A 12,082-nucleotide genomic window follows, 5' to 3' on the forward strand; every position below is an offset into this window, starting at 1 on the left:
ATGCACTGAAGACTTTTAACATACCTTCTGTCAAGATTCCCAATATATTATTATTAAATAATCAGTGCAGTGCTGTGATTGGTAAGCAGCAGTGAGGTTAGGGTAATTCTATTAACGCAGTAAAACTTCCAGAACAATTGGAACAATCTTTTCATGATAATTTGAGTCTCTTTTACTTAAGCTTGTGACTTGAAATAGGAACTACCACCACCAAGCCCCCCTGGAGTCAATGAAATGTAGAACAAAAGCAGCCAGGGAACCTGAAATAGAAATAACTGCATTTATAGAATATCATTGTTGCTGTGTAAGTGCTGGAGGTGCTAATTAAGATGAAGCATACTTAAATCACGCCTTTGTAAGCAACAATACAAAACCGTTGGTTGATTTTTGTTGTTGTTGGCTTTTTTTTTTTTTTTAAAGAAAAACAGCATCCGACTTGACAGTTTGTGAGGTTTTCCACTAACTCAAGACTTGCAACTGAAGTAAAGATCACCAAGCTGGGAGATAACTGGATTGTGGTCTGGAAGTACCTATTATCAGTAATAGTTTGGGGAGATGTTTTTTCCTCCTAGTAGGAGGCAAAGGTATTTAAGAACGTCTTTCAGCGCAGTGGATGGAAGCTGAAGGCCAGAAATGGGGTGTACATTTTGAGTACTGAATTTAGCAGCTGATAACTATCTAACTCATAGGCTGTGGGCTTATTACAGAGGTTGTGGGGGTTGGTCTTGGACTTAAGCTATGCTCATCGGTCTAGGTCAATGTCATTGTTCTGTGGGACCTTCAGATTATGAGAATTCATAAATTTGGGGAGATGAAGAAGAGAAACTAGGGAAAAATGCAAACCAGGACGAGGGAAAGGGCTCATTGAGAGAAGGGGAGTGTGATCTCATCGGAAAAGGACAGATAAAACTGGAGTGAATAGGATAATTCCATTAGGGAATGAAGGAAAGTGATCCTGTTAGAGAGTTGTGCCAACTGGGCAAGTGCATTATCAGGAGAGCAGCTGACTACTGACAGTGGGGTGATGCTGTCCTCAAATGAAAGTTCATGGTTGCAGTGAACTCCAAGTCAGTAGCTGTTGAATAGATTTGGGTTTGTTCAGCATTGTTTGGGTTTTTTTTAACAAAAAGGAGTTAAAACCAGAAAGCCTGTGTTCCTGACCCCTAGCTGTTCTATAAATTTAAACTTGAAAGAAGTTGGATATATTTGTTCTTTTGCATCTACTTGAACAGAATATAAAAAAAAGAAAATGCCTTCAGTCATCGTGAAATGATTTTCACAGCAGGACAAGGGCATCTGGCAGTCAGTAGCCCAGACTGCAAAACTCCACGGCATCATTAGCTGAGAATCAAGTATCCATTCCTCCTCACTCCCATTCATACATGTGGAAGAAAGGCAAGAGCTAGGCTGAAATAAATAAACAAAAATTGCTATTTGGTGGCTGCTGTGAAATTTATAGAGGGTCACCTTATCTACTGCTCTGCAGCTGTTTTCACCTCCTATTAGCCAGAAAGAAATATTATGCTGCGCTGGCAGAAGCTATCAATAGATAAGTGATGGTCTGAAGAATGGGCCTGAAGAACAACAAAATTATCTGTGTACTTCAGCAGTAGCTTACCATCTTACTGAGACCCTTGTAAGGAAGTTTTACATTGCTAGCTTCTGTTCATATTACAGTCTCCCCATATAGAAAACTCCATTTGTAAACACAGCTTCTTTCACAACAGAATTTGTCATTTTTAAGAAAAAAGCAGCCCGAACCCCATACTGTAAAAGTGTGATGTTTCTTCAGCACACTGCTGCATCAAGCTAGTAAATCAGGGAGCTGCCTACAGCTCCACAGCTTCTGCAGACTATGGAAAATTCTGTCCCACTGTGACAAAAAGAAAGGGAAATCAATATTTAATCTCCTGTAGCATCCTTTCTAATAACACTATAGAACCCCCAAAGTTACAGGGAAGTTAACTGCTTTGCAAAAATTACTTGTTCTCCTGGTCTTTTGCTGCAGTGATCAAGTGGGTGGTAAGCCCATGCTACATTAGAGGGACACATCTACAACTGTATGTCGCGGCAGTTTTTCTTCCCTCAGCCCTGCTTTTCTCTCCCATCCTCGCATCCTTCTTTTTGGCAGGACTCTCTGGTAACATTATTCCCAAAAAACAACCCCTCTCAGCAGCTGTTTTAAAAAATGTCTGCATGTTGAACTGCCTTCTTGCTGCTCGATTTAGAGAGTATCAAAAATTCAGATCTTATGGCTGCTTTAAACAGATAATACTGGCCTTTATGTTTGGAATCTCATTAAGAACCAGCTTGTAAGTGGATAGCGTGAAAGTGCAATCTTGTGCCTTCCACAGCGGGAAGGGATTATCAAAGGACAGAAGCTGGAATTCAACAATGGATCTCTACTAGTGGTATGAGAGGAGCTGCGGAGGACAACTCCCCTTTCTGCTCCCTGCTCTCAGCTGAACTCTTGGGCTGCCCCACACATAGAAGCCTCTGTTCTTGTAGGCAACAGAATTTAAAACAGAAGAAAAAGAAACCTTAGGAGCAAACCTGTGCCATCCTGCCTACAAGCCATCTAATGCTCAGTTTAATTTAATTCACTGGTGTGTTAGCTTTGTACCCTGCGGGTTCCCTGGAAGTACAAGCAGACACAGGGAGACCCTGTCCCCAGGACAGTAAAATTTTGTGGTGCTACCATGAGAGGATTATTGGAGGATGACAAAAAGCCAGTGAGCAAAATTGCATGGAGGTATAGGTCAGCCTTCAGTTATGCCTGTGTGTCCACAGAGCTAAAACACAGCTTAAATAACCAGATGTTGCATAAATTTCACCCCAGTGAAGATCATTGAGGCTCTGCCTGACCACGAGGTAACCTTGAGAGAGAGAATCCTATTCTGCTGTTGCTGTGGCTTACTCTCAGCATCCACTGAGGCTGACTCTTCCTTCCTCACAGCTCCTACCTTTACCTGCTTGGGCACTGTTTGCTGCTGAAAGGCCTTTCTTTGCTTTCTTCAAGGAAAAGGCAGCCAGTAGTTTGTTTACAATCACATCCTATAGCTGTCCCCACTGCTTCCTGTCAAACAGCACTGCCATAAACCAAGTACAGCTTCACCCTGGCAACCTGGGGCTGAGCAGAGTCAGTCTCACCCCTCCTGGTGTCCGTTTGTTCATCCCTTCCATGCCTGAAAAGCCTGCTGGAGAAATCAACCTGCAAGGAGGAAAAAACCCAAACCTGTGGCACCCTTGAGCCATCAAACCAAGAGGCATGCATAGCCTCCTAGCACAGGAGCTGATACTTACAGGTATGTCTGCTTGAACAAAAGGTTGGTGGGTTTTTCATTGACATGGTAGAGAGGAAATGGATCAAATCCACCAATGAAATCAACTGAAAAAAAATCAAAACTCAAATAAACAAACAAACATGGCCAGAAAGGTGAAAGGAAAGGAAAGAAAAAGTTGGTGCATGTCATGGCATAACACAAAAATAAGGGAGAGAACAGAAAAATGATTTTTTTCAGGTATGGATTGCCTAGTGGAAATCTTCTGCCTGTACAGACTTGTTTTCCGGGATCTCCTGGGATGGGCAAGTGTGCCAAAAAGGAGATTCAGCTATTAGCAGATATAAAGCAGAGCTAACAAAAAACTTGAGCAAAACAAGAGGCCCTCCCTCAGCCTCCTCGGATATTGCCACCATGCTGTGACTTCACATGAGAACTGAGCTTCAGCTTCGGCCGTTCAGCGATGTGCTGAAGGAAGGAAGCTGGGGAATGGCTCGTGAGTGAATGCCAGCGGAGGAGTTGGCAGCACAGCAACCCCCATGAAGGTTATATAGTGAAGTAGAAATTTTCTTGTCTTTCCTGCAAGACAGACAACAGCAGCTTTGGAAAACTGCAAATACCTCATTCTCTTCAGCTCTGATATTTTTCACGCCCCCTCTGCCAACTCAATTTCTTTTAATTGTATACAAATAGGAACAATGCCTCCCTTCTGCGGTATTCACGTAAGGGCAGTGTATCTAAACAAGGGGAGTTTTAAGTGACAATTCCCTTAGCAACCATCAGAGAATTTTCCAAGTCTCTCTTAGTTCCCCTGAAATGAGGCCAAGTCTATATTCCTGAGCTGGCCAACAGAGCCAGGTCAGTAGGGGTGTGATGCGGTGTGATTTGTGACTGACTGAGCAGGCCTTGCAAAAACCGTTAAAATAGATCCAGCTTAGAGCGCTTTTCAGTGCCAAGTTAGTGCGTTTTGTTTGAAACTGTGAAAGCCATCCTGTCCAAATGCCATTTAAAAATAACTGGAGAGTCTCATTAACTATATAAACGCCTGTTCATTTTTCCTTCCTGAAGGTGGCACTATTATTTTAAATGTTACCTAAAGAGTTTTGTTATTTTTTAGTGAAAAAACACAATAGAAAAAAATGTTTACTAAATATATTGGAAGTGAAAAAACCCCTCCTCTTAACATATATTTAGAAACCCAAGGAGGATATATTCTCACAAATTCCATCTTGATGGATAGCTTTGTGCTGATACTGTGATTTTGGAAGAACTGTCAGTTAATGGGTGAAATCTATAGAGGTTCTAAGTTAATAGGGGGATAATTCCCAGTAGTTCCAGTGAGACTTGACCTTTTCTCAGCCAATTTTGAAAATGTTTGAGTATTTTAAAATCAAGACAGTCTTCAGTTTAAAAAAACCCAGATACTAACTATATTACCTCAGTTGTGGGATGTCTAAATTAGGAATCCTTAAAGAATTGAAATTTTCAGTAACTGCCTAGTACCTTGAACAAACAGAAGTGCTATCATCTGAGCACCCGACCATGGAAGCACTCAAAATCCAAGTCACTTAAAAAATTCTTAACTGTGGTTCATTGCTGCAATAGATTACAGTGAATTAGCACATGTAAAATATTCTTGCCCACAATTCAGCATTAGTAGATCCCTACTGCTGTGTTTTCTCATGAAAATCACGTTAGCATGAGCTTCCTGATTAATGTGCCGCAGCACTTATAATTACTTCTTGCTGCATATCAAAGCAACATTTAAAGGAAACCACAAATGGAAGAGAAAATTAAAACGCAGCTCAAATTTGTTCGGGTCGCTGAAAGGATCTATCACCGTGAGTGTGAAATATTGATGGTTTGTCATTGTTAATTATTCAAGCTGGCATTTTAACTCCAAGCTGGGAAACTGGGAGGAAAAAGGAATTAGTGTAAAAAAAAAAAAAAAAAAAAACCCCAAAAAAACCAAAACCAAACCCAATCAAAACCACATCCTGAAATTAACAGCTCTGTGTTTCTAGATAATTCTTCCTTCTATGTGGTTGCCTCTCCTAACAGATCCCTACCATAAAAATGAGCTCTGTCAAGTTATTACTTTACAATATTCAAAAGGGGCCTGAAACTCAAGTTATTTAGCTAATAGAAGAGCTATAGGATAATTCAAAAAATATTACTTATAATGTAGCACCTTCGCTAAGTGCACTGCCAAGCTCTAAAGGAGGGATGTATAGAGCCAGCAGGATGAATTCAGCCACACAGGAAGGAACAGAAAACATGAGGACAAGTCAGATAAGCAATGCATCTCATTTCTCTCCTAGGAAATCAACATTCTTCACATACTTTCAAATATTCAGTTCAAAGCTGTTGTTTTTCAGCCAACATCCATGCCAGCTGCTCTTCGAAACAACAAAGCTACTTGTGCAAACCTAAAGTCTTAAAGAAGTTGTACTTGGATATAATGCCTTTGGATCAGATCCTTACCTGGAGCAAACTGGCCTAGACCCAACAAAGAAATCAGACTTCACATTTATTTGAACCCTATGCATCCATTCTTTTGTCTCAAAGGAAGTTTTAGAAGGGCAAAGTAATCCAGGACCAGGTTTGGGTATCTGCATAGACCCCACAGACCCAAGTAATTCCTCTGAGTCTTTGCTTTTCTCTAACACATCGTAGTGAGTGCATGACACTTAAGAGATTTGTATACCAAACACAAATGAGTCAGCTCCTTCCTCCTCCTTGTAATTCAAACACAGTACTTCCTCTGCTTTTAAATTAAGTGGTCAGGTTGGTCCTTGGCAAGAAATCTCATGCTCTACTTCATCCTCAGCTTGTGGCATGCAATACTCAGCAGGTGGCCTACTTGAGTACTGGGCTGTATTCTTTCTTGTAGGTACTCTTAATTACAATGGTAATATTTCAGTAGCATTATTCTTAACCTGTATAAGCTCGAGAACAGAAGCAGCTGCTCGGTTTCTCTAAAGCTTAGTCTGAGTGAGAAGCCAAAACCAAGCTTTTTTGTGCTGAAAGCGTAGCAGAATTACCACATCTAACACAGTGACACAGGGGAAAAACCCCTCACGGTAAAACCAGCTGATCCTTGAAAGGTAGGTAGTGCCAGATCACATAGATGGAGAGATGGAAAGAAGTCTGATGGCAACTGAGACCCGATAGACAAACATCTGAGAGAGAAATAAAATTTAATAGAACCTTTGCCAAGGGATCTGTCGATAGATACTTACAGCTGTCTTCTTCTTCTGTAAAAACACTAACAACATAACAGGCGTAGACAAAGCCCACCAGCTGGAAAACAGAGGAAAAAAAAATCATTTTAGCATCAATCTTGTGAGGCTGGTCAAAACCCACTTGGCACAACTTCAACAGCCAATATTTGCTCTCAGCTTGGCAGCATTACTGTAATGGTGGAGCCAAGTCGTATTTGCTGTAAGGCAGGGGGTGCAGGTGGAGGCTTTAAGGGAGGGCACTGCTGGGAGCATACTCAAAGTTCAAAACTTGCAAGACCCGTCCTCCCCTTCAGAGCAGCAGCCTGCTGTTGCTAGAATGATTGGGCTGGGGTTGTTGGCACTGAAACTGCCGTGCTAAGTTCACCCTCTGTGAGAGGCAGTGGGGGTGCAGGAGAGTGTCTTGCTTAACGTTTTAGACAGACAGCTACGGACAGGACAGAGACACAGACATCCAGGGGTAGGATTTATTAACAGAAGTCCAGGGCCAAGAATTCATCAGCTCTGTATTCCCGTCATAAGGGGTATGCAAGGGAAGAGAAATTACTTTGGTGCAGGAACTACCAAAGTAGTTTTTATGCAGATGAGATAGAAACTTAATTAACGATAAAAATGGTGATGTACTGGCAGCAATGTTCAGAGACGCTGAAATCTTTAGTAACTTAGGCTTGGAGATCTTTCATTGGAAAGAAATCCTAGTCTTACTCTAGCTCTACAATTTCTAAGGTTCTTTCTATCTTTGGAGAATAAACACTTCTGCGAGGACTAATCAAACATTGGGCCTGCGAAGTAAATGGGCCAGAGCACAGTGAGAAATAGGCAGGACGATAGCAGCAGTCTTAATTTGCAAATTGCATAGGTTAGCAGTAAATTGCCACCTCCTGGGAACCAGATAGAAGCAGGGAAGGAGCAGTAAAACAACAGGGCGCCTCTCAAATAACAGCCATCCTGGCGTGGTGTGGCCCTCATGTCAACCCATCGCTCAGAGCAGTCTTTAGAGCAGAAAACTAGAGTGAACATTAAAAAAAGCAATTTAAAGTAGCCTGGTGGGTCCATCCTTAGTCGGTAGTTTGTAGAAGCTCTAAAGCATCTGAACTGCCTCCTCCAGTTTCAGTAGCAACTTCTTACTCAGCCTGAATAGAGAAACAAACTTCTGGTACTATGGGAGTTCAGCATTCTAGATCCATCAGGGCTTTGTTTTGCTCTGCCTTCTTCCTGTTAATCAAATATCCTCTCCATCCTTCACTTTACATCTTTACATAACGCCCCACTTAGCGAGATCTTGGTTGACAGTAACTGTATTAGTAAAGTTATTGTGAGACATAATTGTTTTCCACTGTGAACTCAATTCTTTTGAATAAGAGTTAGACTGTAACATACAGTGACTCACTCTAAGGGAAGACAGAATGATGCATGGTAGGGCTTGAAAAGTAGAGTCCATTCATTTTTAATATGACAGAAAAATACATCACACCAGAAAACAAAAGGCAAGATAATGAGATTTCTACTGGGGAGTTAGAAGGCATTTGTGATCTCTCCAGCTCTCCCTGACAAAACACACCTCCTTGGAAGGAAATGGGACGTTTTTGTAGCATCACTAGACCTTGTATTTCCTTTACAATTTTCTATAATCGTCTGAAAGACAAGCCAGCTTTCCCCTTTGCTCTTGAGTGAGCTGTATGGAAGCATGTCCCAGGACCTCAGGTAGCTCTAAGGACTCACTCATTCCCCTGCTCTGCATTTCTGAAACCAGGGCTGCTTCAATACTACGTTGGTCTGAGCTACAGCGGACTTCATGCAGACAAAAAATATTAAAAAATCCTTCCAGGTGTGATGCTAACCGTGAGGCCGCACGCAATGGCCAATCTAATTTTACCTGCAGTTGCCTCTGAGTAGAACCATCGCTTTTTAGGGGCAGACAAAAACCAACCAAACAAAAAAATCAGGACAATCCCAGATTTTTCTTCTCTTCTATTGCTTGTACTGTGCTAACGGAAAAGCCAGGGTGGTTTTTTTTCTTTCTGAAGCTGGGGGCAGGTTGGGGACAGGCTGGGGACAGGTTGGGTGGCCGGGTGGGAGGGCAGCGGCCCCAGAACCGGCCGTGGTGCTGACGCAGCCCCCGGGGGCCTCTGCTCGTTGCTTGCGTCATGAGCAGGCTTGACTGCGACGTCAGCAATTAGCGCCCAGCAGCGGGGCTGTGGGAGCCCACGGCCTCAACGCCTACGGGTGCTCTTGGGAAAACCAGGGCGCTTCAGCTTGAAGCCGTCGCAGCACGCCGGGAGATGTCCGCCCGCCCGCCTGCACGCACTGGTCTCCAACGTAAGCGCGTTGGCGCTCGCCCGAGGATCAAGTTAGGAGCGTGGTCACACACAGTCTTTGTACTTGCTCTAGTACTTTTATACGTTGAAGATCCAGCCTTTTATGTTTTACAGGATATAAGGTCATATCATGCAATTTACACGCACGCAAATATCCAAGCAGGAAAGATGCGTCTTGAATGTGATTCCAAGGGAACTCTAGGAAGGTTTTTTCTTTCCCCAGATTTTCCATCGTGCCTCAGAGTAGGGACTTGGGGGTTAACAGCCATGCAAAGTGGCAGCTCTAAATCCATTCACTGTTATTATACTCTATAACATGTACACACAAACCTTATGTGATAACTGTGTCAGGGAACTCCTGATGGTATTAATGATGAAAATCACTTACCTGCCCAGCTTATGGGCAGAGTGCACGAACGATTATCAGCTAGACTGTCACGGGGAACCTGTTAAACCTCTGAAAATTGTTCATGGTTCAGAAGCACCAAGCAAGCAGTAAGATTGACTTGGGAAATTTGTTTTGCACAGAAATTAATGCCTCATAATCCTCAACCATCATTCCTCTCACCTCGTATGTTTTTCCTGTTGTGACTAAGGTGACCTTTTGCATTCAGAAAAACAAACAAACCAACCAAAAGCTAGTGAACTAAGGGAACTTCCCTAAATCTCTAATTCCAGCTCCATTGCAGTGGAGGGTTTTCTTTTTTATTTCTTCTGTCTCCTGGCTTCATTTCAAAATTACCTTCTTAGTGTTTAAGATTTACATTTATTGACTTCATAATCCATTCCTTCTTTACATGAGTTTCATCAATAAAAAATTGTTTATTTAACAGCACTTTGTATTCAAAGAAGTTTTGCTAGTCTTGTGGCCTGGCCAGAACAGGAGAGTTTCAGTGGCAAGAGACATACCACATAAACATGAATTGCATTTTTATATGAGCTGACCTAAACTGTAATTAAATATATCACCTCCGGGACAAAATGAACTTCAGGGACTCCCCGTGTCTCACCTTCTGCATGAATTATGAATGAAGAGGTCTCCGAGAGACACCAACGGTTCCCATCTGACTGCATCCTTGATGAAGATGTATCAAGCCCCCAACCATCACCAGCAATTAACACAGCACAGAAAGCTTCACAGAGGGCAAGAATGTGGAAGTAATTTCTGTCTTACTCAAAGTGCCATCTCTGTTGCTGATTTCAATACGCTCTACTATCCCAGGGAAATAGCAATAATTCTTACATCTTCACAAATTATGTAGGGGAGGTGGAAGAGTAGGGGAAATGTCAGTGATGTAAAATGACACTAAGCTATTGCTCTGATTCCCCAAAGAATGTTCTTGGGCTTTAGCCTCTGCTGCTGTTTCTCCACTTGTTCTGCGTGTTCAGTACCAGCTTCCTCCAGGCTGCAGAAGTATCCGATTAAGCTTTTTATTAGGAACACATGTTGTAGGCAGGTGTGTTCAGTCAGCCTGTCAGACAGCCTGGGAATGCACAGGCTGCCCAACAAAAAAGCATGGAGCTGGGATGTCCCAAGCATTCTGCAAGCAAATGAACAGAGCAGGAAAGACAAGAAGAGACAAGAGTGCCCAAAGGGAATGAGGAAGACGTAAGTCTGTACATCCCTCCGCCCCTCAGTCATCTGAAGTTAACTGTTAATAGCGAGTTGAAAAGCGTTCGTGAAACAGCAGCGTTGAACTAAAGTGCTGGAGCCAGAAAGACTGAATTACAGCGAGATGTACAGAAAGGGACCAGCTGGCTGTGAGAGTGCAAAATATGTAAAGGATGGGGAGGCTTGTGTAAGATCTTAGCTCTAGTCTGCATCTGGCCTGGTGAAGATTCTGGCCTCGTCAACTCTTGTCTCAATAGAAAAACTCACCATTGTTTTTTCCGCCACAAATATGTGCAGTCTCCTCCTTCAGGGCAGATGTAGTCTAGGTTTCACTGCTAATCAGAGCTGATGAAGTGTGTATGCTCTCATCAGTGCAAGAGGGGGAAAATGAAGAGGTCTCTGCTACAAGAAAGCCAAAAGCCAGCTTGTGAAAGAGCTGTTGTGACCAGATAGCCAAAAAGAGGCCATCAAAATCCTTTGATTCCTTGACCTTCTTTACTCTTTGGATGCAATTACGACCACTGAAAATCTAGCTCCTGCCAAGAGCAAAGCATCTCTTGTGCGTTGCTTCTCACATAACATCTGCTGTCAAGGCCTGCATTGCCGCCTTCCTGGGAACCTTCCAGCCTGTCAGTCTGAGTGAAAACAGCAGACAGGCAGGCAGTGAGCTCTCTCAGTTGGGAAGACATTTCCAATTTCCATCCCATTCAATGGAGCCTCAGGAAAAACCTAACCCTCTCCACGCCCAGAACTACCATATGGACAGCCCAGAGCTATGCCAGGTATTTCAGAACTAGTTAAATCACTCCTCTCCTTGCTGGCTAGCAAGTTGGGGAGATGCAAGATTAATCCTTGCTAAGATAAAAACAAAGCAGATTTCTTTTCTTGGCAAACTAGTTGCTGTTGCATTTCTTTATTGGGTCAGTAGGATTAGTTTTACAGTGATAGTTCTATGTTGGTGTAGACCTTAAGATATTGTTACAATGAGCTTTTTCCTCCAATGTGTTCTGTGCTAAAGCATTGGGAAAGATTTTTGTGCTGAGCCCTACAGCTACTTGTGTCATGCATGGTGACTGATATGTCCAAGTTTGATTGCGTTCCAGATTAAAGGAGTTGCTTTTGCCTTCAAGGAGTACAGACAAGCTCTGAGCAAAAGCAGACTGAGGCCTTATGTATCTTCAAATGCGTGGCCAGGAGCAGGATAATATAGTCAGCAGGAGTCAAGAGGACAGCCAAGGCTGTGCTCACCATATGGGTTCCGGTTTGCTCTCCCTCTCCTTTGGCATGCAAGATCGAATTCGGTGAGCCTTACCCCAAGTGCACGATACAATGCTCTACAGCCCCTCAATAGCCTCAAGGAATTCCTGGTATTGCCAGGAAACAACCAAAATGTCCACAGCTGGGTACTGCGTAGTTAAAGAACACGGATTTCACGCCGCCATATCTGGAATTAAAGAAAACCCCACCAAACACAGCCCCCACCCCACCCTACAGCTTCTAAAAACTATTAAGCAAAGCAAAAAACTACAGAAAGCACAATTTTGCTTGTCCCTTGCCCTTCTTTACAGGGAACTGGCTATTTCAGTCTCAAATGTGTGGCAGACAAGGAGGGAACTAGGTCACGTCCCT

At 42.9% G+C, this 12,082-nt stretch overlaps 1 protein-coding gene across 1 annotated transcript in view; it reads right to left on the minus strand.

The window, feature by feature from the left end:
• NKAIN4 (sodium/potassium transporting ATPase interacting 4) overlaps positions 1 to 12,082 on the minus strand; it is a 50,731-nt gene that overhangs the window by 1,336 nt on the left and 37,313 nt on the right. Inside the window, exons 5-6 of the mRNA XM_086474662.1 lie at positions 6,524 to 6,584; positions 3,304 to 3,388 (exon numbers count right to left, since the gene is read on the minus strand). Of these exons, the coding sequence (XP_086330788.1) occupies positions 3,304 to 3,388; positions 6,524 to 6,584 (146 nt within the window). The remainder of the gene's footprint in view (positions 1 to 3,303; positions 3,389 to 6,523; positions 6,585 to 12,082) is intronic.

The sequence above is a fragment of the Leptosomus discolor genome, chromosome 17, assembly GCF_034619465.1.
Source record: "Leptosomus discolor isolate bLepDis1 chromosome 17, bLepDis1.hap2, whole genome shotgun sequence".
Taxonomy (NCBI): domain Eukaryota; kingdom Metazoa; phylum Chordata; class Aves; order Leptosomiformes; family Leptosomidae; genus Leptosomus; species Leptosomus discolor.